General features: G+C 40.2%; 1 protein-coding gene across 2 annotated transcripts in view; it reads left to right on the forward strand.

The window, feature by feature from the left end:
- ACBD3 (acyl-CoA binding domain containing 3) overlaps positions 1 to 24,043 on the forward strand; it is a 39,036-nt gene extending 14,993 nt beyond the window's left edge. Inside the window, exons 1-8 of one of the 2 annotated variants that reach the window (XM_046679101.1) lie at positions 2,383 to 2,506; positions 6,205 to 6,346; positions 6,988 to 7,128; positions 9,814 to 9,972; positions 11,729 to 11,903; positions 15,584 to 15,770; positions 17,695 to 17,991; positions 21,895 to 24,043. In XM_046679101.1, the coding sequence (XP_046535057.1) occupies positions 2,464 to 2,506; positions 6,205 to 6,346; positions 6,988 to 7,128; positions 9,814 to 9,972; positions 11,729 to 11,903; positions 15,584 to 15,770; positions 17,695 to 17,991; positions 21,895 to 22,106 (1,356 nt within the window). In that variant the 5' untranslated portion in view covers positions 2,383 to 2,463 and the 3' untranslated portion in view covers positions 22,107 to 24,043. Of the gene's footprint in view, positions 1 to 2,382; positions 2,507 to 6,204; positions 6,347 to 6,987; positions 7,129 to 9,813; positions 9,973 to 11,728; positions 11,904 to 15,583; positions 15,771 to 17,694; positions 17,992 to 21,894 lie in introns of those variants that run through there. The other variant, XM_046679100.1, reaches the window with a different exon arrangement.
- Positions 24,044 to 24,583: the final 540 nt, after the last annotated feature.

Genomic DNA, 24,583 nt, shown 5'->3' on the forward strand with positions numbered 1-24,583 from the left:
GTGTTTATCTAGACTCTAGCTTTTGAAGACCCTGGGGCCTTCAATTTCTGAGCCTTTCCACGGTTCTCTAAGTTGGCTCCCTTATTCCTTTTAGTGAGGTTGCACTGAGGATCAGAGGTAGTTGTGTGTGCTCAGTCCACCATGTTTAACTGGAAGTTTATATGTTTTCTATCCTTTTCGTTATATTTGAATTTTTTTAAATAGCTGGAAATCATTTGGCTTTTGAGTTAACTTCTTCATCTACTCCAGGGTTAGCAAACTTTCCCTATACAGGACCAGATAGTAAGTATTTTAGGCTTTAAGGCCACATATGGTCTGTGTTCGTACTGTTTTTTTTGGTCTGTTTTTCTTTTTGTTGTTGTTTTACAACCCTTAAGATATATAAAAATCATTCTTAGTGTGCAGGTCTTATAAAAACAGCTGTGGGCAGGCTTGGTCTGGTTTGCCAATCCTTGCTTTAGTCTGTCTCTTTTAGGTAAAATAGATTTTTAATCTGACTTTGATTGGTCTTCCATTTGTAGAAAATGAACCTTTTTTATAATTGTTGCTGGACACATGTCAACAAGTGATCCCTTTCAGTCCATTCGATTGAGAAGGGCCAGCTTTGTAGTCATGCTTCTCTAGGTAGGAGACCTCATTCTTTTCTACTTCTCGTTGATGTGTTTCCACACTTGCACCAAAAAAATACTCTGCAGCTTTTTTCCAAGCATAATTTATGTTTCTTTCTTTGGTTGTCATACAAAACAAAATTCCAAAATTCACTTCGTAATAATTAATGCTATGAGTGCAGAAACCTAGGGTGATGCCTGTGTTCCTTTCTGGCGGGACTGAAATAGAACTGTCCTTTAGCAATAGGGTCCTGGTTAAAGATTTTTGAGTTTTAGCAAGGCTTTTTTTGTCTATGCAGTTAATAGTAGTTATAACTTCTTTCCTGCTAACTATGTTTGATGCCCATAGAATCAGAAATAATTTAGAAAGAAGTTATTCTCATCTAACTCAAAAAACTAAAAACAAACCCTCGTGATATAAGAACCTGAGCCACCTGAAGAGTAGAAGAGAAGTTACTTTTTTATAATACTAACAGTCTGCCTAACAACGAAGGTTGTGACGGGTTTTCATTTTGTGTGTTTTCTTGGAAGTGTAGAACGTCAACACGACGTGGGCTGTCCTGTCCTAAACGTGGTTGGGATTATTAGCACGTCCTCCTGGGTGTTGTCTGTTCCTCAGGGGAGATTGAGCTGTTAACCTCATCCCAAAAGCTGAAAGATAAGTTGCCTTCACTCTTTCAAAACGTTTGTTAGAAAAGAAAACAGCGTATGTGTGTTTGATATAAAAGTGCGTTATGCATATTGAAGAAAACTTGGGAAAATCAAAAATGAATAAAGAAAAAACTAATCTGTAATCCAGTCTTTCAGAAATAATTATTAGTATTAACATTTTGGTATGTTTCCTTTGTTTTGATTTTTTTTGAGACAAATTTGGTCCCCAGCTAGAGTAATGATTAATTTTTGAAGATTTACTAATAGGACTTAAAGTAAGGATTATAGAGCGATTCTTCAAACTAACGTGTGTAGAAGATTCTATGGAAGTGCCAGTACAGTTTGCGAGGGTGGAGGTACTGTTTCGCCATTCTCACAGAGATTGACGCGGACCGCCGGTTTCTTCTTTGGTGAGATTTGTTGGGTGTGGTGTTGGCGGTGAGTGCCTGTGGACAAGCCTGCTGCTGAGTGCTGGGGTTCATGGTGGTGGACAGATCTGTTTGACTGCGTGGCCAGAACTAACACTTAAGAAACATATTCTCCTTTTGAAAAATCCTTTACATTTTGGCAATATATTCGTAATCCCGTCAGGCATAAAAGGGCTGAGGTTTAAAATGACATCCCCAAATCCTGAAACTCACCCTGCCTATCGAGGAGTCACTTTTGAGGGCTAGGGGTTAGACTCACCCCGTGCTGAAGGAGGAGAACAGCGTCCTTGTTGACTCGCTCTCTGCCCTTGTCCCCTGCAGCTCGTCTGCACTAAGGAGTGTTCGAAACAAACAGGCTCGTGGACCACCTGGTAAGAAATGGCCCCTCCCTCTACTGAAATAACTTGTAGACATAGTAGAAAGAAATTTTCATACCCACTAGTCCTCTTAGCTTCACTTCATCTCCTTGAAGCAAATAAGAATGTGTGTGTGTCTGTTTGAAAATGGCTCCATTAAGCAATTAATCAGAATAGTGTTTGGTCTTCCAGTGGCCATCAGTTTTTTATCTTTGTTGACGTTTAGGTCAAAGCAACCACTTTCATAGAATTCAGACTTTCTTGAAAATAAACAAAGGAAAAAGCAAAACGAAATCCTGGGAGTCCTGACTGAGCAGAACAGGGACGTTTCCTTCTACTCAGCACTCCAGGGATGTTTCCTTCTACTCAGCACTCCGCCCGTTTCTCAGGCTCACCACCCCTTTCTCTGCGGCCGCCGGGATGTTTTCCTTTCGTGAGGCTGAAGATAAAATGACATGGTTAGGTTGGTGCCTTTTTGGTTTTAAAAAACAAAAACTTTCTAAATAATAATAATCTTTAACTAATAGGCCAGGATCAGAAGTTGAAGTTTTTCAAATCATCACAATTTGGTGAAGTGAGAAGAAAGTTTTTCTGGACTGTGTTTCTCTAATGATTACCTGTGACGTAATTAGCATAAGAAAACTTGTAGTGATTAATATGTGTAAAATTAAGGTAGATGGTGAAGGAAGGTTACAGGCACTTTCAAAGTGGGGAAAGATTTCTTGGTAACTAGTAACCAAAAAGTAGCTACTATTGATTTACATATTTTAACTACCTAACATTTTAGAATTCAGAGTTCTAGCTAGCTGACTTCGTAAGAAAAATCTTCACTGTAATTTTTTAAAAGAAAGATCTAAATGTGTAATCACTTGACCAAATTCTTAAAATTTTATTTTTCTACGTTCTCTTTGGGTCTTGGGTCACATGCGTCATAAACCTGTTCTTTGAAATGCCGTGTAGCCCTTGTAGTTGTCGTTTGAATAGCTGTGTAATCCAGTCAGTGGGTTACTGTAATTTAAGCAGTGTGTTATTGTTGAATGGTTGGATTCCTTTTTTAATTTTAAATAATGCAGCAGTGAACAGGTGTAACACTGTTTTTCTTGCTAAGATAATTTTTCAAGGTTGTATTTCAGAGAGATTTCATTGGGAATGGAATGAAATGAAGGAAAGAGCAGTTCTTTTAGGCTTGTTGGTTTTTACGTGAAAGATAACGTAAAGCTGTATTTTGGTTTTGTAAACTTGAATCCATTTTGCTTTATTTTAATTATATGCTATGTTGGAATTTAAGGCAACTATTGGCCCATCCGAAGGAGTTGGAACAATTCTACTTCGTTACCTTTTTGACCTAATTTTATTTTTTCCCTAGGTCAGAAGTAAAGTCTCTCTTTTCTTTATCTCGATATAATTTTGTTATAATTTATTTGCGCTATATGTAATATGTATACCTGAAATATGCATCTAGACACAATTATTTACTCCATTCCCAAGTTACAATTTTTCAGTTGAACTCAATAGTTTGTAAGCTCCATGAGAACAGTGAATCCCTAGCATCTAGCACAGTGATTTACAAACAGCGGCTCAATAAACATTTATAAAGTTGTAGGAATGAATATTAAGAGAAGATCTTAGGTGATGTCCATCGTTGATTAAAATAGCATTCTAAGAGATTTTAAAATGAAAATTGCCTTTTAGTTGGTAAATACAGAACTATGATAATACTGTTCTAAAAGCTTATTTAAAGGAAGTTGCTCTTGTTGCTGATTGCCTAGTGATACTGTTTGCTCAGTAGCAAAAACAGATGGCAGATTCACAACTTACTGAGTTTTGATTTTTATTAAACAAATAAGGTCAGTGCCACAGTTTTGTCTTTTCTTTTTTTTTTTGAAGTATGGTTTGTTTGTTTTGCTGGGAAAGATTCGCTTTGAGCTAACGTCTGTTGCCAGTCTTCCTCTCTTTTTTTCCCTCCCCAAAGCCCCAGGACCTAGCTGTGGATTCTAGTGGTCCTTCTGGTTCTTCTGTGTAAGCCACTGCTGCAGCATGGCCACCGACAGACGAGTGGTGTGGTTCTGCGCCCGGGAACCGAACCTGGGCTGCCAAAGCGGAGCGCGCTGAACTTAACCACTAGGCCATTGGGCTGGCTCGGTTTTGTCTTTTTTTAATTTTTGTTTTTTCCAGGTATTACTTGAGTTTGTTGTTGTTGAAAAAATTTCGGATATATACAAGTATGTGTAAATGGGACACTCTTCGTCAGTCCTCGCCCACAGTTTTGCCAATCCCCAGAGGCAGGTCCTCTTAACGGTTCAGTTTGGTCTTCCACACATTTTCCTTTGAAAGATTAAAATGTTGCAAGTAAGGTTTAAATTCCCTTCTGTCTCCTCCTAATCCTAGCCCCCTCTCACTTTCTCCTTCTCATCTTCTCTCATTTCTTCTTCTAGGTCTTGTCCTTTGTATTTACATTTGTATAAATATAGCTGTAGAATATGTGGGTGTGTCTGCATGCTGTATTTCATCAATTCTAAGACTTAACTATTATCTTACATACTATTAAGAAAGAAAAACTGCCAATTACAACTGTAAAATATAGATGGTAAAACCCATCTCTGATTTTAGAGATGTTAAAGTGTGTGTTGGTGGGAGTGCTTAGAATCGATGAAATTTATTGTGCACTGTGATTGTATATAGTTTCCTGCAGCTTGCTTTTTTCACTTAACAATATTTCCTGTACTTGCTTCATTTATACCACGGTCTGAATATACCGCATTATTTAGCCGTTCCCTTATCAGTGAACTTTTAAATTGTTTATCGTAACAAGAAAACAGTGCTGTAATGAACATCTCTGTATCCGCCTCCTTCAATGTATTTGAGAGTGCTTATCAAGGGTAGATAATGAGAATTGGAGTTACTCGATCACAGGACAGGCACATGTATAATTTTGAAATATATTGCCAAATTGCCTTCTAAGATAACTGTAATAGTTTATACTTTCAACGTTAGTGTGTGAGAGTGGGTACCTGGTTATCTATTCTTGGCAACTCTTGGTGTTATCTTTTTTTGACCTATCTGATGGCGGGGGCGGGCGTGGGGTGGCTCTTGGTATCTAATGGTTTCAATTTCCATTTCCTTGACTAGTGAGATTGACTATCTTGGGAAACTTATTGACAGCTTCTATTCTTTTTTCTCCTCTGAGTTTCCTGTTCATAACCTTTAACTCATATTCTTCTCTTATCATCAGAGATTTTATTTTGGTGACCACTATGTACATGGATAAAATTTGTAGGCAATATATACTTTCTACTTCCTTTTTTTCTTTTTTTGAAATTTTGCAATCTCTTATTATCATTAGAATCAACTGATAAATAATGCTACTGTTTATTGAAGAAGCAGAACTATTCTCTGAGGATTTCCTATTTTACCAGCACCCAATTTCGTACTACTTTTGAACGTTGATCGTAAAGTCTTTGCAGGTCAAATGGGCTTCACTCTTAATTGCCCACTGGAAACCTGCCAGAGCCAAGCATAATATGAGGGAAGGAAAAGGACCTGACAGTTACTATTATTAATAATATCCTGTTAACCTCTGAAGGGGCAGTGGACTCCTCACTTTATCGATGAACGAACGGAGGGGCTAAATGGTCCTACAGCTGTGGGAGCGTCTGAGATGCGGTTTAAACCTATGCTGTTCCAGAGCCCCTTCCGCCACGTCATACTGCTGCCGTGGAATGGATATGTTTTGAATGTAGCTTTTCTAAATACATGTAATCTCTTATGCATGATCGTATTAAGAGTGACTGATATAAAATTATTTTTAAAAACTTTTAAAAAGTGATTGTTGAACATTTTTAATATGTATAAAAGATGTCCAGTGGTACACCTGTATGTGTGTGCCTGACTGTAGCTTGACAGATTGGTTTCTCTGTAGTAGTCTTAGAATAAACATTAGTACTTGACTTCATTTTAAAAAATTAATTCAGCATAAAGGGTTTCTGTCTTAGGATCTGACTATTAAAATTTGGTGTTTAAAATTAAAATCTCACCATGATAGTGTTTGTGTCTGTCACAGGAAGTTTGGTAACATACCTTATAGCAAAACTTTAGCATATGATGCTGAAAATTATGTATTTTGCCAGTGCTGATTGTTTTCTTCATTTCTTTTTCTTGTAGAAAAAGATGGCAAAGCATTTCATCCAACTTACGAAGAAAAACTGAAGCTTGTGGCACTGCATAAGCAGGTTCTTCTGGGTCCATATAATCCAGACACTTGTCCTGAGGTTGGATTTTTTGACGTGTTGGGGAATGACAGGAGGTAAGTATTTTGTTGTATAATGCATATAATGAGAATAATATTGAAAAAGGGTATAAAGTAAATTGGTTAAGATGTAAAGAGCTGGTTCATTGGCTCAGAATAAGAACTGAAACATTTTTGCTTACAGCTTCTGGAAACTCCGGATGTTTATCTGTTTTTGGCTTGGAGATGTTTATGGCTAAATATTGTGGAAGAAGTTTACTCCTCTGATTATGAACATAAGGACAGCTTTATTTGATTCTTCCTAAGTAATATTAAAAGCAGCCATTTAAAATATATAGTAATTGATTCTCTTATTGGGACATATAGAGAGTTGTGAGAAAAGAGAATACATTGAGTAGTTTATTTAGTTAAGGCTAAAATATGATAGAAGGAAAGTAACACTCTGATACTCTTTTGCTAGTATGGAAATTATGGGCAGTGGAGTTCCATTCTAGTTTACAGTAGTGAGTTTGGATTGCGTGTGGCGTATCTAATTTAGGAAATCAATACATGCCGTTGAAACTGGATGTTTTGAGCCTTTTGTTTATAGTAGAATCATTCTTCATTTTAGTTATAATTGAGAATTGTTCATGTTTAGGATTAATCAAATTCTCATTCTGTTGAGAAGAGGAGGTAACTTTTCTTGTTATTCCTTACAGGAGAGAGTGGGCAGCCCTGGGAAACATGTCTAAAGAGGACGCCATGGTAGAGTTTGTCAAGCTCCTAAACAGGTGTTGCCATCTCTTCTCGACATATGTTGCATCCCACAAAATAGAGAAGGAAGAGCAAGAGAAAAAAAGGTGAAGTTTGAGGGCACGGAGTGCTCTGTCCTTATGCAGCCCAATGTACTGATGCTTTTGCTTTACGGGGTGTCTATTCTAGATCAGGTGTCCTACTGCCCTTGGATCCCCACTTCTTATGGCAGTTGCTCAAACTTCCTGATGTGAGCAGGTGTTTATATTATTAGTTTTGGGGGGACGGGGCTTGCTGCTTCCATCTGACTATACTTTTAAAAGGAACTACCCATCCAGCATGGCAGCATTCCTCTTGTGTTACTACCCTTAAGTTTTTGAGCAAGCACCATGAACTCAGCCGCCCCTCCTCCTTGCTCTCTGGTCTGACACACCCTTTGCTGCTGTCTCCCTTGAGTTTCTAGAATATTCATACTCCATGTCATGGTTACCAGCTGTGCTGCACATAGGCCTTAAGTAGCCATTTCGTATTGGCTCTGTCTTCCAGGTGGCTTCTTACTGATTTCCAGGGGTTGGAGGGGGAACAGCTGCTGAATGCGCTGTTCTCTTTGCGGGTTTCTCTGTCATGATTGTGAACTCAACAGAATTATAGTTAGCACCTTATCTTATTTATTGAAGAGGTTATATTTTCAATAACTGACTATCTGAAATTTCTAGGCAATGAGAATGATGCCATAAAACCAGTTTTTCCTCAGATTATGTTATACTTACTTTAGAAACAGTTGGTTCTCTGATTTCCCACCTTAACCTGGATTGGACATAACAGATTAGAAGAGAAAATAGCCTGATAGGGATAAGACAGAAACTACGAAAACTAGACACAAGAATTATAAAGTGTGGCAGTCAGGGGCCATTTAATATGAAGATAAACTTCTCCATCACTGTATTATGACATATATGATTTTTATGTTTGTGGTTATAACTCCTGAGTCATCGTGAGAGAGAGCACTAGATATAATTTATTCTGTTTAAGGGAATAAGAAATAGCTTAATACATTTTCGGAAGATATTTATGCAAAGGAAGTTTTGATTCTTATCAGAATGGAATGAGATTCCTTTACTGGAAAATTGATTTATGTACTACAGTCCACATGTAGTGATGTTGAACCAATGAGGTGTAGCTATAAAGTCTTTGGAAGTATGTAAACATTGCTTTCTAAGTTCTTTTTTTAATGATAAATTGAATATTTAAGTTACTGCTAAACATTATAAGCTGCGTTTTTCCTTTCAAAAATATACTTCTGTCATGAGGTGAAGCCCATATAGAATCCTTCCAAAGCATTTAAAGACTAGACTTCCTCTATCCTGAAGCCTGAGCTCTGGCTTGTGGAACATTTTGGCCTGTGTACCAGCTGAGACACATTACAAGTAGGTCATGTTATTGCTATATTTTGAGCCTTGACTGTGGCTCGGGTGTGTTGTTAATCACTTATAGGAGTTTGGAGAGGAGAATAGGGTAACCCAGACAGTTCTCACGGTAGGACCAAGAGATGGTGTCTTCTCTGAGAATCCTCAGCAGCTTGTCTTTCATCCTGTCTGCAGCCCCCCTGTGCTCCACAGCACTCTCAGACCCGTGTGCACCCATTCCTAGTGCAGGAGTCCGTCCTCCCTTGTGGTTGGGGGGCTAGGTGAGGTCTGCACCTAGGTTTGCAACTCTTGTTTTCTTTTTTAAATTAAAAAACTTTAAATTTATTTATTTATTTTGAGGGGGGTGGAGATTAGCCCTGAGCTAACATCTGCAGCCAATCCTTCTCTTTTTGCTGAGGAAGACTGGCCCTGAGCTCACATCCGTGCCCATCTTCCTCTACTTTATATGTGGGACGCCTGCCGCAGCATGGCTTGCAAGTGGTACCATGTCCACACCCGGGATCCGAACCGGTGAACCCCGGGCTGCCAAAGCAGAACGTGGGAACTTAACTGCTGCACCACCAGGCTGGCCCCTAAATTTTTTTAAATTTCAGAAATAATATACAAATATATGCAATATAAATGATTTTCCATTTGTGACAGTTTATGAAGCACAAACTGAAGACCTTCCTTCCCACCTTTCTTTTTAATACCACTCTTCTCTCTATAGCTAACAAATGACAAGTTTAAGGTATGTCTTTCCAGACCTTTTTCTGTGTATTTACCTGGATTTTTCATTAAACAAATATAGTAAATGTCTTTACATATTTGGCCATGTAGTTCTGTCCTTTGTTTGTGCCTGTTTGGCATTTCAGGGTGAATTATTCATTTCTGTACGCATTCGTTGAGTGCTTGTTCTTTCCAGCACTGTGCTAAATCCTGAGGATGTAGCGGTGTGAGACAGGCAGTGTCTGCCCTTACACAGCATGCATTTTAATGATTGACGGATATATTGGTAAATTTATCACACGAATTTAATTGCAACTACAGCGAGTAGTGTGAAGGAAGAGCTTGTGCTGTGAGTATATATAGAGGGGAATCTTCAGGGTATGGGTATATTACAGTGATTTAAGTAGTAGTATCTTACTGACAGACATCTTTTTCTGTTGCTGTGCAGCAGTATTTCTTGCTGTGATCCTGTATACTGTGAGATTGACTCCATATGATAAATTTGTACTAGTGGAGTGTATGCTTTGCAAATTTTAATAATATTACCACATTGTTCTCTAAAAAGGTTGTGTTGATTTTCACTGGAAAATAAAGTCTTAAGTTGTTTTTAGACGGGATTCCTTGTCTGAGGTTCATTGTCTGTCCTCAACGGTGTAGGAAGGAGGAGGAGGAGCGAAGGCGGCGTGAAGAGGAAGAAAGAGAACGTGTGCAAAAGGAGGAAGAGAAACGCAGAAGAGAAGAAGAAGAAAGGCTTCGGCGGGAGGAGGAGGAGAGGAGGCGGATAGAGGAAGAGAGGCTTCGGTTGGAGCAGCAAAAGTAAGCTTGTTTTCTGGCTTAGATTAAGCAGGAGAAGTGGACTGCCACACTGTTGTCATCGACCTTTTAGCATTGTGTGCCTTACAGTCATTCTGTGGTTTGTATGACTGGGAGGTAGACCGATGTTAGCTGCTTGCCGTTTGTACCAATGATGTGTTAGCAAAGAGGGCCTCATCTTAAGCATCATTTGGTTGCAAAAAGGGGACTGTATTGGAAGGATTTGGGATTCGTTCCCAGAACTCATGACTAGAACAGGAGCTAAGGTTTCTCGCTTTCTCTCTGTCTCTGGGTTCACATGATTTCTTGTCTTTGCTTCTCAGCTTTTGTCTCTGTTTCATTCTTCCTGTTCTCTGCAAGTTGTCACACTCTGCTTTGGCATGTGCAAGGCTGTCCCAGCCTGCGTTTATGTGGTCTTTGTTTCCATGCATCTGACAGAGACTGGCTGGGATCTCAGAGACCCAGTTACAGATCCCCAGGACAGAGAAGCTAGTTGATCCAGCCTGTCAGATATCTATTCCTAGTCCCCTAGTACGGAACTTGGGAGCTGAAGCCATTTCTTATTCAGTAAGGGCGATGAGAGCACCTGTCTCAGAAGGGACTGGTTCTTCAAGAGGGAGCCAAGGGCCCAAGGAGGAAGGGATTACCAGCCATAAAACACTGTGAGAAGAAGGCCTGGGGTCCAAGAGGTGGCACAGCATATAGATTAAACCAGAGAACAACAGAGTCCATTGATTTTTCTTGATTATTTGTTCCTCAAAAGCTTCAAACTGACCCAGAGCCTCATTCTTCTCTGGAGAGAGACTATGAGGGGTGGGGAGGGGGAGAGGCATGCCCTAGGTGGACCCAGTGTCCTGTTTTATTCAGCAGTTTGTGAGATTTTGCTTTGTTATTTATCTGTTTATCTATTAATAGATGGCTTTGAGGTCTTTGTTAAGGTGGTCACATAACTGAGTTAAGAAGCATGTGGTTCCTCTGAAAAAAGGTAAAAGAGAATTGTAATAGTTTACAGAAATTAGTATCTCTAAACCTAGTGTGCCCAGATATTATTTTCAGTGTTCTCTTTAAGACAGACTTTAAATGAAATGCTAAGGATCCTCACATTTTCACTGGTTTTATTTATACTTACACAGGGCCACCTGTAACATCTTTTAGCTATTCTTCTGCCTCTTACTGCTTTTCATGTATTTAGGTAGAGAAGCCATGGCCACCACTGAAATATCTCATCTTGCCATCGATGACAACCCGTCCTCTTAGAGCATCATGGTTAGAGACATAGGCTGGAGCCAAAGAGCCTAGCCTTGAAGCCTGGCTCTGGCATCTACTAGCACTGTAATCATGGTCAAGTTACTGAGCACCCTCACTCCCTCCTCCCTGGAACCCTGCCTCAGAGCATGGTGTGAGGACCGAGTGGCTTAGTATGTGGAAGTGCTGTGAACACTCATGGCTCATAGTACAGGTGCAATAAATGCTAGCAGTGACGATGGTGGTGGTGGTGATGATGATGACAACGACAATGACAATGACATGCTTATTCTTCCTCTCCATCCCAGATCTTCCTTGAAAAACCCAAGTGAAAAATTAGAGGCCAAGTTTATTTTCTTAAGTCTTTCTTTTGGGCCTGGGACACATGCTGATTGATATATATTACTAGCTTAGTCAATTTTAAGAGTTATACATTATAAATGACAAGGACATTTTATTTTGTCGTGAACGATCTCCTGTAGTCAGACTAGTATATATTTTTTAATGTTTCTAGGCAGCAGATAATGGCAGCCTTAAACTCCCAGACTGCCGTGCAGTTCCAGCAGTACGCAGCCCAGCAGTATCCAGGGAACTACGAGCAGCAGCAGATTCTCATCCGCCAGTTGCAGGAGCAGCACTATCAGCAGTATATGCAGCAGTTGTATCAAGTCCAGCTTGCACAGCAACAGGTACGATAGACAAGCCCAGAATTCAGCCTCAGAGAGGGTTTTTAGTTTCGTTGGAACTCAAGTTCTTTAACAGTTGCTAATGAATTTTGCATTAGTTAGCTCCTGAGGTATAAAGTAACTTTTAGCTGACCTTCCTTGGGGGGGGAGACTTTAGAGTTTCACTGGCAGTTATGAAAGACAGTATATGATAGTGAAGCAATAAATGATGGGGCCACCGTCCTATTGTCGTAAGGGTGTTTGGGAGTTGCATGAACCGAGTGTCATTCTCGTGAGTCTGACGTAGACTCTGATAGTGGTCCTGGAACCGTGAGGACTCACTGGCGTTAGCTCAAGGATGTCCTTCAGGCAGTGCACTGTCACAGGCCCGGATAGCTTCCAGTAGGAGCACCCTGTCCCCTGAGGCTGTCAGTTGGTTCTGCAGAGCTGGGTGGGTCTATCTTGATGTTTGTGCTAAGTACAGCAGCTAGACAGTGCTCATCCACAACACAGTGGTAGTCCTCCACCTCCCTACCCCCACACTTTGCTTCCACACAGGAGTAGGTGGTTTAGGGGGGGAAAAACAAGGGTTTGAGTTGGGGGCGGGGGCAGATAACCCTTGGATTCTGTGCTGGCTTTGGCGCTCTTGTTTAAGCTCAGACAAGTTACCTGCTACTCTGATTGTTCTGCCTTTTCTCCCAATCAGTAAGAATGGGATATAAAATCCTGGTACCTGTTTTGTTAACCTCACAGGACTACCAGAGGAGTACCATGAGAAAATAGTTACTCTCTAGGAGTGTTTGGTACATATGGAAAATAACCAACTTTACTTTCTTTCTTTTTTTTTTTTGGTGAGTAAGATTAGCCCTGAGCTAACATCTCTTGCTAATCTTCCTCTTTTTTTGCTTGAGGAAGATTAGACCTGAGCTAACATCTGTGCCAGTCCTCCTCTACTTTGTATGTGGGTCACAGCCACAGCATGGCTGATGAATGGTGTAGGTCTGTGCCTGGGATCTGAACCTGTAAATGCGGGCGGCTGAAGCAGAGCATGCTGGCCTTAACCACTGTGCCACGTGGCTGGCCCCTTACATTCATTTTTTACATCTTGCACAGGTCTAAAATGCCTCCTTGATCTTAACCTAGCTAAGTTTTACTTATTTAATTTTCACTTATAAAGCAGTTACCACCTGTCAAAAAATCTGAGTGAAGAAAAGTGTTACGTTAGTGTTGCTCAACATTTCTTGTTAGATGAAGTAATGCTTTGTTGTTTTGCCAAGCTCTTTAAAGTCCTTGAAAATTATTCTTACCTAAACTACGTTTTTGCCTGAGTCTTTACCATTAGTGAACAGTTAAAAAGCAGTGCAGGTTTTGTGCAGTCCATGAGAGGAGGAAAAGGATGTCAAACAAGAGTTCCTTCAAGATAACAAGCGGTATTTTTGAGGAATTTCTTTTCTGTCCTCTAAAGCCTGTTTCTACTTTAGCGTATCACTCCCCTTTTCCTGCTTCTTTGATAGGCTTGGAGATAATTTTTCAGTGGGATAGCTCACACACACACTGTCCTGTTTGTAGACTGCTCTCACTTAATGAGAACACAGTCAATAGGGCAAAACCAAGAATATTTGAAACAGAGCTAGAAAGCTGTAATTTAGATTATAGCGATCAAATTTGGTTTATCAAATTGATCAGTTGTCTCTGGGAAGAGAAAAGGAAAGGGACTGAGGAAGAAACACAGGGAACTTCAGCCCCAGAAAGTATTAATTTTTATATAAATACTGAGCAAAATGACAAAATGCGAACACTTGTTAATTTGGGTGTATAGTTACGGGGTGTTTGTTACATTGTTGCTGTATCTTTCTGTGCTTTTAAAACTTAAAAGTATAGAAGAGGATTATGAAAATAATTTCAGTCTATTACATACAATAGATGTATATTCATGGACAGTGGATCCCGGGGAAGGAGTTGTTTATTCTGCTAGAGAGTTTCAAGAAAGGCTTACTGGACGGAGGGGCTGTGCGCTGGACCTGCTGATCATCAACAGAAATGCTTCTTTTGCTTTCCTTCATGTAGTGAATGTTCTGAGTGTGCTGGCTTGTTTTTGTTCTATGCACTTTTTCTGGAAGCTGGTACTTTCTAGAAAACGAATTCGGAAATTATTGAGAATCTAGGCCTTGGAAGAAGGTATTTTAAAATCTTAAGTGTTACTAGCCTGCGCTAGCTGCAGAGAGGTATTGCCATTTGTTTAAGTAAGTGGTTTGTAAATGATATGTCAAATGAAATGTTTATACAGATATGCCAAAATACGTCACTGTCCCTAAACCATGAGATTATAACAGCTTTTTCCTCTAAATTTTCTCTTTCTTTTTTACTATTGTAAACATATGCTTACTTATAAATTAGTGTTTTAGTTTAAAAAGTTACTTAGATGCTCATCAGCAGTAAAATGGATAAGTAAATTTTGTATTTTCACAATGGAATATCCTATAACAATGCAAACAAACTAAATACAATTACTTGTGACCCTGGAGATGAACCTCACAAAAATAATGTTGTGAAAGAAGCCAGACACAGAAAAGAGCATATATTGTACAATTCCATTTATATAAACTTCAAAGACGGGCAAAGCAAATCTGTAGTCTCACAAGTCAGAATAGGTGTTACCCTTGGGGAGTTTATGGGAAGGGGCGCCAGGGAGGGTCCTGAGATGCAGAGAGTCTGGATCTGGGTGTTGGTTACATGTATGTTTGATTTATGAAAAATGATCAAGCTGTGCATTTATGATTTAGATACTTCTCTGTATGTAATAATTCAATTTAAAGTTCCCCCAAAAGTTACTTAAGTAATACTTAGGTATTTCTACTAGTAATAACTATCCATCTTAATGTAAGAGAAGAACGTCCCAAAATAGTTGTCCTTTGGGTTTAAGGTGTATTTACTCTCCAATTTTGACTCAGAAGACATTTTTATTTCATATTTATGAATATACATATTTTAATCATAATTATGTAAACAGTGACGAATTTTCATTGAGAAAGTGTTTTGACCTCAAACTCCATTTTATAAGCCTATTTAATTCATTTTACAACGTGATTAATAGTTTTCAATTTAATTGTGATAAGAATTTTTTGTATATAGTTTACAGTGAAGATTTAATTTATTGATTTTTTTGGTCCCTATTAGAATAATTGTATTTTATTTGTTGGTTACTTTGGGGGCCCACATCAGATTTTTACCAATTACTGCTTCTGCCTTTGTGAATTTTCTTCTGTGACCATTTATTTCTACCAGGTTTAATTTTCCTGATTCAAATTTTTTGTATCTGAATTGTATCAAGAAGATTTTCTTCTTTCAATATTAAGAACAAATGTTACAATGTTCAGTTTTTGCCCTTAATTTTATTTTGGGTTGATTATTTCTACCTACTTTAATTTTTCCTAGTTTTTCTGGTGATCCTCAAGTCACAGAAATGTGATCCTCAGTTGTAGATTTTTGGACATGTTGATTTTTTTTATCATTTTCAGCTGTTGGTTTGATATTGTACTAAAATTCATTATAGATAGGATAAAAACTGATAAAGTTTATTAGTAATTTCTTGAAGGAGAGTGCTGTGGTAGGGCAAAAACTGGGGGTCAGAATGCATTCCAAGGCGAATGTCCCATTTGTTAGCCTTCCTGGTCAGCGTATCTTCACTTTGTCTCGACTTGTAGGCAGCATTGCAGAAGCAACAGGAAGTAGCAGTAGCTGGGGCTTCTTTGCCTGCATCATCAAAAGTGAATGCAGCTGCACCGAGTGATATGCTGTCAGTTAATGGACAGGCCAAAACCCACACTGACAACTCTGAAAAAGAACTTGAACCAGAAGCTGCAGAAGAAGCCCTGGAGAATGGACCAAAAGGTACAGTTTGGCGTATGTGTTCGTCCACCCAGATGTCATAATTTAGACTTCGTGAAAAGCACAAGTCAGGAAGACAGGGTAACTAGATTTTGATAGTAGTTACATATTTGTGAGAATTGAATGCTTTTTCACTCATTTTAGTCTGAATCTCATGCTTCTGGTGACCCTTCCAATAGTATAGAAGAGCAAATCAGATATCCTGTGGACACTTTGGGTTGTCTTATTATATATATTGGTTCTCTAGTGCTGTGTGACAAATAACACCCAAATTTAGCAGCTTAAAATAATAGTAAACATTTATTATCTCACACGGTTTCTGTGGGTCAGGAATTCAGGAGCAGCTTAGCTGAGTGCCGGTGGTTCTGGTCTCTCATGGGTTGCAGTCAAGCTAGTGTCTGGGACTGTAATCATGTGATGGCTTGCCTGGGACTAGAGGCTGTGCTTCCAGAATGGTTCCCTCATACGGCTGGCAAGTTGGCGCTGGCGCTTGGCAGGAGGCCTCAGTTCTTGTGCTGGGAAGTCTCTCCTTAGAGCTGCTTCAGTGTCCTCAGCACAGTGGCTGGCTTCCTCCAGAGCACGTGATTCAAAAGAGAACAAGGCAGAAGTGGCCGTGTCTTGTGCCCTTCCTTGGGAAGTAGCACATCAACACTTCTGCTGCATCCTATTGGTCACACACACCAACCCTGATACATTTTGGGTGGTGACCTCAGTGCATGAATACCCAGAGGTGGATTACTGGGGGCCATCTTGGAGGCTGGCTGCCATATTACAATGTATTTTTTGAGACTAAAGTACCGTTTTACCTATGAGATAACTTGGGATTTTCAAAGGTCTGCTCTCTTTTCATGGGCAGCTCATTCATTCAACAATTGGTTGAAGATTTTCTGAGTGCTAGGGGTACAGTGGTGAGACAAAGTAACATACATAAAATATAAACTGTAGTCGTGGTAAGTACTGTGATGGAGTGAGAGGTATATTTTAGTTTGAGAGCATGTAATATGGGGCCTGTGACCTAGTCAGAGAAGTCACTGGAGGCTTTCCTGGGGAAGGGACAATTGAGCTGAGAGATCTGAAGCAAGAATAGGAGTTAACTGAGTAGGAAGAGAAGAGCATTTCAGTGACAGTGACCAGGGACAGTGGTAAGGTTCATAAGGAAGCTGGTTTCAGAAATCGTCCTTGCCTTTTTAGAACAAGTAATACAAAAGAGCTTCAGGAAAGACTTTGAAATCCCTTGGTTTACAGCTCTCCTCCTTTTTTTTCCTTTTTCCTGTTATAAGAGTTTACCAGTATTTTCTAATGAATCTTTTGTCAAAGGCTCTGTTTTCCCTCAAAGGGAAGACCCGTTGAGTAGTCCAGCACACCTGGATACTGCTCGGTAACAAGCCCGTACCCCTTTTGACTCAGTGCCCAGCGGTTCTAGTCCTGTCCCAGTGTCTCTGTTTCTTTGAGCTCCTAGAATAGCCCCTAGAACTTTGGAATATTCAGAGGTCAAGACTTTTTTTCAAGAGAGAGACTGAAGTCAAGGCCCAGCTTTCTTTGTCCGCATCCAAAAGTGAGTTTATTCCGAAGTCCACATCTCTCTTGTTTGTTAGAACGATTCTCTGGCTCCAGGTAGGGAGTTTCCAGGGTCATTCTTAAATCCCCATATGTAAATAGGGCGTTGGGAAAAATCACCTCTAAGATTGTGGATTGCTCTGTCACCTGAAGTGGTGTGACGCCCTCTGCATACCTGTGACACTGTGAAATGTAGTAACTTAGGGGGAGACTGAATGGGGAGGCTCTTACACTCCTGAGTCCCTGGTCCGAGGTGGACCGTATTGCACTTGGTGCCTAAGTACAGCTGGGCAGGTGGTCCTCTGCTGATGTTGCTGCCTGCAGGTGAAGGCTCATCCTCTGTAGCTTTTGTAATTCCTGTTGCCTTTAGAATCTCTTCCAGTAATAGCAGCTCCATCCATGTGGACACGACCCCAGATCAAAGACTTTAAAGAGAAGATTCGGCAGGATGCGGATTCCGTGATTACGGTGGGCCGAGGAGAAGTGGTCACTGTTCGAGTACCCACCCATGAAGAAGGATCGTATCTCTTTTGGGAATTTGCTACAGACAATTATGACATTGGGTTTGGGGTATATTTTGAATGGACAGACTCTCCAAACACTGCTGTCAGCGTGCATGTCAGTGAGTCCAGCGATGACGACGAGGACGAGGAAGGTAGAACCATGGGTCTGTATTCGGTAGCTGCTGGGTTGTATGCTGGCAAAAGTGGCAGTGGTTCAGATGTCAGCCAGCCTTATGTTTGCTGATTAACACTTCCTGGACGGGGGTCAGTCTCTTCATTAGTGGGACCTTGGGCTGAAAAGGCTGTGAGAGAAGCCAGCCTCCTGTAGGGGACTGGGGCCAGACATGAATCTTTTTTTGAATGATAATGAGGTCTGTTTGGCTATTTATTTTACTGCTTTCTGAATATTATTTTACTTCCAGCCTTGTGTGTTGAAAAGCTAAATGCAGAAGGTCATTTTGAAAATTTTTAAAGGAGCAAGCAAGAAATTCTGCCAACTCTGGAATTTATTTAAATTTATATTTCTGATATTGGCTTTTTACTAAGATTTTTTGATGTAAATACAGAAACTCACCAGAACATCCTACCTAAAAAACTTGAAATCATTCTTTCCTATTTTACTTGAGTGTAGTTTTTTCTTTTCTCTAAGTAGACAAACTTGAGTGTTTCCAAGGACAGCCTGAAGTACATTGGTCTAAGAAGTGTGTTATCGAATGTATTGCTTATTGATTGAGAAGATAGACTCTTTAATTTTGTTATCCAGAAAAGTTAGAACTCAGGACTTTTGTACACTCTTCGTAAGCACTTAAATATTCGTTGGCTTGATTGAGAGTGGTGTGGCGGGAGCCTCGACTGCGAGGCTGGGGCGGCACCTTCTCAGTTCTTGGCCATCCCTCTCCTTTCCGGTGACGTGCAGGCAGACCGCGTGTTCTTGAAGAGGGCTGGGAACGTTTCCCGGAGCGATGCTGGAGTGAGTTTCAGGAGGTGGTGGTGGAGGTGCGTGGAGGGAGGCTCACGCTCACGCAGCTTTTGAGGTACACAGGTGAATCGCATCGCCACACCGTGCCGCAGTGTGCGCCCTCTGGGCTGCAGTGATATGGAGACACACACACTTGTCTTACATGGCATTTTGTTTTCAGCAATCTTTATTTCTGAGTTCCGCTAGCAAAGTAATGCGTTGCCCAAGGATACTACTGACTAAACGAGAAAGAAAAGAACCACCAGGAGGTGAGAGAGAGACTGAGCAGGCTGCAGGGTGGGTGCCGCTGCCATCGTCTCAGGTGCCCACCGCAACATCGGGACCAGGGACTGAGCCCTGTGCTGGCCCTTCTGATGTACAGGGACTCGTTAAAATCAGACTGTTTGCAGATGTCTGGGAAGGAAAGTTTTTGTGTGTGTGTGCAAATTATTGTACTTACAAAGAGCTTTGTGAATAATGTGGAAGAATTCTGTGTTCAGAAATAGGTTGAGGTAATATATTTCTCCTACTTGGCTGCCACAGAGCTTCTAAAAGGAGGGTACCTCCTAGTTGAGCCCTCCACCGATTATCGTTTGGGGGTTATTGATGTTGGGAAGAGCACTGGTAACAATGGCCGGGGTCTAGTCCCTCTAGAGCTGGGAACCTTGATGTCCTTGACCTTTGCTCTAATAGATGATATCCTCAAATGGAAAGTGGCATTACCTGTCCTTGTGCCGTTCCTAATCATAAAATGATTTACAAGTAAAACGAATCCGTTAAAACCTCTGTATCAACAGTAAGAACAGTGAGGATTTATTGCTCCCGAGAATTGTGTGCTCAGAGTGAGCATATCTTTCTCCCGCCTGAAGATGTGGCTCACAGACTGCATTTGTCCATGTGCCTCATGCCTCCTTCGGAGGGCTGCTGCTGTGCCACCATGTCTGTCCTCGTTGTGCGGTTTATGGGGGGAGTCCTTTCTAGCTCAGTTGAAGGGGGAAGAGGAGTCCAGGTTTTTTGTTGGTTTGTTGCTTTGGTTTATCTTAGTTCTTGAAAGATAGAGGAGTTTGTTTTCTTGGAAGAAGCGTGGGTGGTAACCCATCCTACTGCTCTCATTCTCCACTTTCTTTATTGTTTCCAGGTCCCAAGTCTGCTTAAAGTGATGTAAGATGCATTGTTCATCCATCCCAGTAACTTTTAGCTTTACAAATTTTGTACAAAATTTACATCTTCACTTTGTGGACCAATAATCGGTTTCATGGATATCGTTATAGGCAATAGTATACATTTTAAATGGCTCTGTATTTCTCATTTGTAAATGAAGGACATTTAATTTTAAGTATTGCTATGACAAAGCAAATCTGATTTGGGCCTATTTATAAGAGTGTCATCTGCTTTTTTAAAAAATAGACTTTTTTTTTTTTTAAAGATTGGCGCCTGTGCTAACATCTGTTGCCAATTTTTTTTTTACCCCCTTCTTCTCCCCAAAGCGCCCCAGTACATAGTTGTATATTCTAGTTGTGAGTGCCTCTGGTTGTGCTGTGTGGGACGCCCCTCAGCGTGGCCTGATGAGCGGTACTGTGTCCATGCCCGGGATCCAAACCAGCGAAACCCGGGCCACCGAAGTGGAGAGCACGAACTTAACCACTTGGCCAAGGGGCCGGCCCCTACAAATAAACTTTTTGTTTTAGAATAGTTTTAGATTTACAGAAAAGTTTCAAAGATAGTGCAGAGTTCCCATATACTCTGCATCCAGTTTCCCCTATGGTTAACATCTTATATTGTACTATGGTGCATTCATCAAACTAGTGAAACAATAGTGATACATTATTAACTGAAGTTCATATTTATTCAAATTTCCTTAGTTTTTACCTGATGTTAGTGGATCCCATCCGGGATGCCACGTTATAGTTAGTTGTCATATCTCCTTGAGCTCCTCTAGGCTGTGAGAGTTTCTCAGACTTTCCTTGTTTAAGTTCCTAGTGGTGGCCATTGACAGTCGTCATGCTTTTAACTCCTGTTGCCGAAATTCACTCTGCCATGTTATAAACCTGAAAGTCGTCGTCTTTTCTGTGCTGAATATTCTCTTGACCTGTTTTTCTTGGGGCTGTTTATATTTAATATGTGAAACAGACTTTGAAGCTGGTTCATAATTTTCTCTTTCCTGCAGGTTTATAGAGGTATTTTTTTCCTAACCTTGTATCAGTACAGTTCAGAAAACTGTTAACCAGGGCAAACCTAGAATCAGAACTCATTTTTTGCCTCTGGGATCATCCCTGAGCAACACAGGCCTAGTGAAAATAATTGAGTTTTCACTGTCTCTAAATGCCTACCTCTCTACTGTGGTTTTTCTTGTTTTACTCTTTATATTTAAGACATAAAGAAATTAATAGTCCACATAAGCTCCCTTTCCAGAAACTTCCTAAAGCAGAGTGGACTTACATATTGTTGAAAAGGAGGATCAGAGCAACATTTTCCTTGGTCTTTTTTTTTTTTAAGGAAGTTTAGCCGTGAGCTAACGTGCCGCCACTCCTCCTCTTTTGCCTGAGGAAGACTGGCCCTGAGCCAGCATCCATGCCCATCTCCCTCTGCTTTATATGTGGGATGCCTGCCACAGCATGGCTTGCCAAGTGGTGCCATGTGCACACCCAGGATCTGAATCGGCGAACCCCGAGCTGCCGAAGCAGAATGTGGGAACTTAACCGCTGCACCACCGGGCTGGTCCCTTCCTTGGTCTTACTCAGATGAGTGAGATTCCTTCTGTTGGGAGGAATTAGGAATTGAATGGATGTGGAAGGGGAGAAGTGGGGCTTAGAAATAGCAGCAGTGGTCAGAGTACAGAGAGAGAGAGGATACTGACTGCTACCACCACCAGATGTTTACCACTGGGCTCCCAGGGCCCAGACAGTGCTTGGCGCGTGGCAGTTGCTCAGATATAGGAGTAAATGAATGAGGGAGTGAACCAGTATATGCTCGCATGCACATGAGTTGTAGAACGGATTGAGAGAATTCTCCTGAGCAATTTCTCAAAGAAAGGATAGCGTTTTAATGCTTGATGCAAACAGGGTTTTTTTGGATCTCTGCACTGACTTGTCTTTATTCTCTCTCATAGAAAACATCAGTTCTGAAGAGAAAGCCAAAAAAAATGCCAACAAGCCTCTGCTGGATGAGATTGTGCCTGTGTACCGACGGGACTGTCATGAAGAAGTGTATGCCGGCAGCCACCAATATCCAGGGAGAGGAGTCTATCTCCTCAAGTTTGACAACTCCTATTCTTTGTGGAGGTCAAAATCAGTCTACTACAGAGTCTATTATACTAGATAAAGATGTTGTTACAGAGTCTGGAGTCTAGGGTTGGGCAGACAATGGCATTTAATTTGGAATTTCTTTTGACTTTGTAGAGCGTTGCAGTCAGTGTTTACCCTGTTGATTTTGGTCTGATGGTTTGTGAACTCTTGCTGGGAATCAGGATTTCCTTGAGACTCTTAGGAGTTAATGCTTTGGGGTTAACGGGATTCCTCAGACTCAGCTGGCCCTTGGGTGCTGACCAGCAGAGTCACTAGTGGATGCTGCCGTTACACGAGCTGTGTGTTAAATCTTTAAAGTCTCCGAAATAAAACCTCCCAACGTTGACCCCACCTGGCTGATGGCTAGTCCGTTGCTGCCTGCTCCACATGTCTTATGAGAGCCCGTAGTTACCCTGCCCTCTCATTGGAAATCCTTTTGTTAATAGTCTACATGAGGTGCAGCTGACTTTGACTGAAGGTCGTCATTTTTAAAACTTAAAAACTTAAGACCTCACAGATGATAATAGAAAATGAAATTGCCTCAATTTGATCTTGTTCTGAATGACCCAGATTGTTTTTGCTTTGGGCATGGCTGTTTAGTTCAGTTATATTACAGAGAATTATTTTTGAGATAATCTTAAGATAGAATGTTCCAACCTGATTGATAATTTGAGGTATCAAGATAAATAGAACCTCAGACATCTATGTAAGCAAGCCTTCACAAACTCTCAGTCCTTTTTCTTCATCTGACATTCATACTACCGTAGCAAAGCAAAATTAGTTCATTTTTGTCTTGATTTTGCTTTTTAGAGCTTCTCAAATCGAAACTGTTTTCTACACAAGCATATAGCTAACTATATTTTGTAAACTCAAATTGGCACCTACTGAATTAAAATGTTTGAAATCATTTAAATATAATTCAGTGTGTGGGGAATAACATTGCACTAATATGGAAATCACTGCCAGAGAGAGTCCGTTTTTTTTTTTAATTTGTTGCTACTTAGGCACAAACCCTACATGATTCCAGTTTGGAATTACTTATTAGAGAGAATTGGAAATGCATATGTCCATGCTTAAATTTTTTATAGCTTTAATCTGTATTATATCTTTATTGATGGGAAGAGGTACATCTTTGTTTTCCTAAAAACAAATATGGATTAATTGCCTCAAATTTGTATAAGTGATTGACTAGTGTAGAGATTCTTGTTTTCAGAAGGGAGGGCGGTATAGATAGAAAGGGACAAAGATGGCAGTATACACGTGATGTTATTATATGTTGTTACTGAAATACTTAGATTTTTAAAATTTCAAATAATAAATCACTCCTTGTCGGAGGGTTTCCATCGATTAGCTGCAGTATATCCAGTTCACTACATAAGGGGCTGTTTATTTTTTTTGTGTGTTGTATTTCTGTTTTTTTTACCTGTTTTGTTTACCTGACGTTAGATGGTAAATCTAACTCTGTTCTCTTTTGCTTGTTCAGAAACTGGATTATTTTCTCCTAAGCAGTGCTTAATTTGTGTTTTCTAATTTTGATTCAGTAGTCCCAGCTCATAGGTGTCTACACTGTTACATCCAGAACATTTGTCAGGCTGTCCATCAACTCTCATGTATATATGGTCTAGAAACCACGGGGTTAGGCACTTCCTGGCTTTTTTTTAAATGAGAAAATATTGTATTTAAAATGTAAAATAAACTTTTAAAAAGCAGGCACTAATATATATTTCTTCCAGCCTTTGATTACAGATTTGTCCTTGCACATGTTAAGATGAATTATCTTCTAAAAATATAATTGTTCTTGGGAGCAGTGTATGTTACTTTACATAGCAGCAATTCCTGTCACGTGTTCATGTCGGAACGTTTTTGGTTTTAAACTTTTTTATTGCCTTTGGCTGTTGATTAGTACAGTACAAGTGCAATTTCAAAAAGATCCTGAAAATAATATATTTAATCAATTAAAATGTTGATCCGTAACTTGTTGACGTTTCATTGATATAGTTACTCTTTGAAGCACTAGTTCTGTATCTCATCATTTGGGTAGGACAAGAAGAAATGTTTTAAATGATCTTCTCTGTTTAAAAAGTTAAAACACAACAGCAGACTATTTCTGGCTGATTATTTAGTTTTGGTGTGAATTACCCTAGAGGGTTGAAATAGATTTAAAATGTTTCAGACTTCTTGGTGGAAAGGAAGGCACTGACCTTTCTTATTGAAAGTGACTTAGTATAGAATTATTTCCCCTGCACAACCGTATGCTTACCATGTTTGCAGTATATGGAGAGGGCCTACTTTACAAAGAGCTCCTGAGGTGTGGCCCCTGCAAAGCAGTGGTGAGGGGGGTGCCCAGTCAGTGTGAGGGGGAGTGCCAGAGATGGTTCTAAAAATGACACCCCTGAAATGCAGTGACGTGGACATTAAAGTTGTTTTTCCTTTTGAAATGTGGAGAGAGAGAGAATGAGGTGATCATCTTGGTTTTTTCTGTGTTGGGGTATCATGAAGCCAAACCAGAGAACA

Source organism: Equus quagga, chromosome 12 (assembly GCF_021613505.1).
Source record: "Equus quagga isolate Etosha38 chromosome 12, UCLA_HA_Equagga_1.0, whole genome shotgun sequence".
NCBI classification, from domain to species: Eukaryota; Metazoa; Chordata; class Mammalia; order Perissodactyla; family Equidae; genus Equus; species Equus quagga.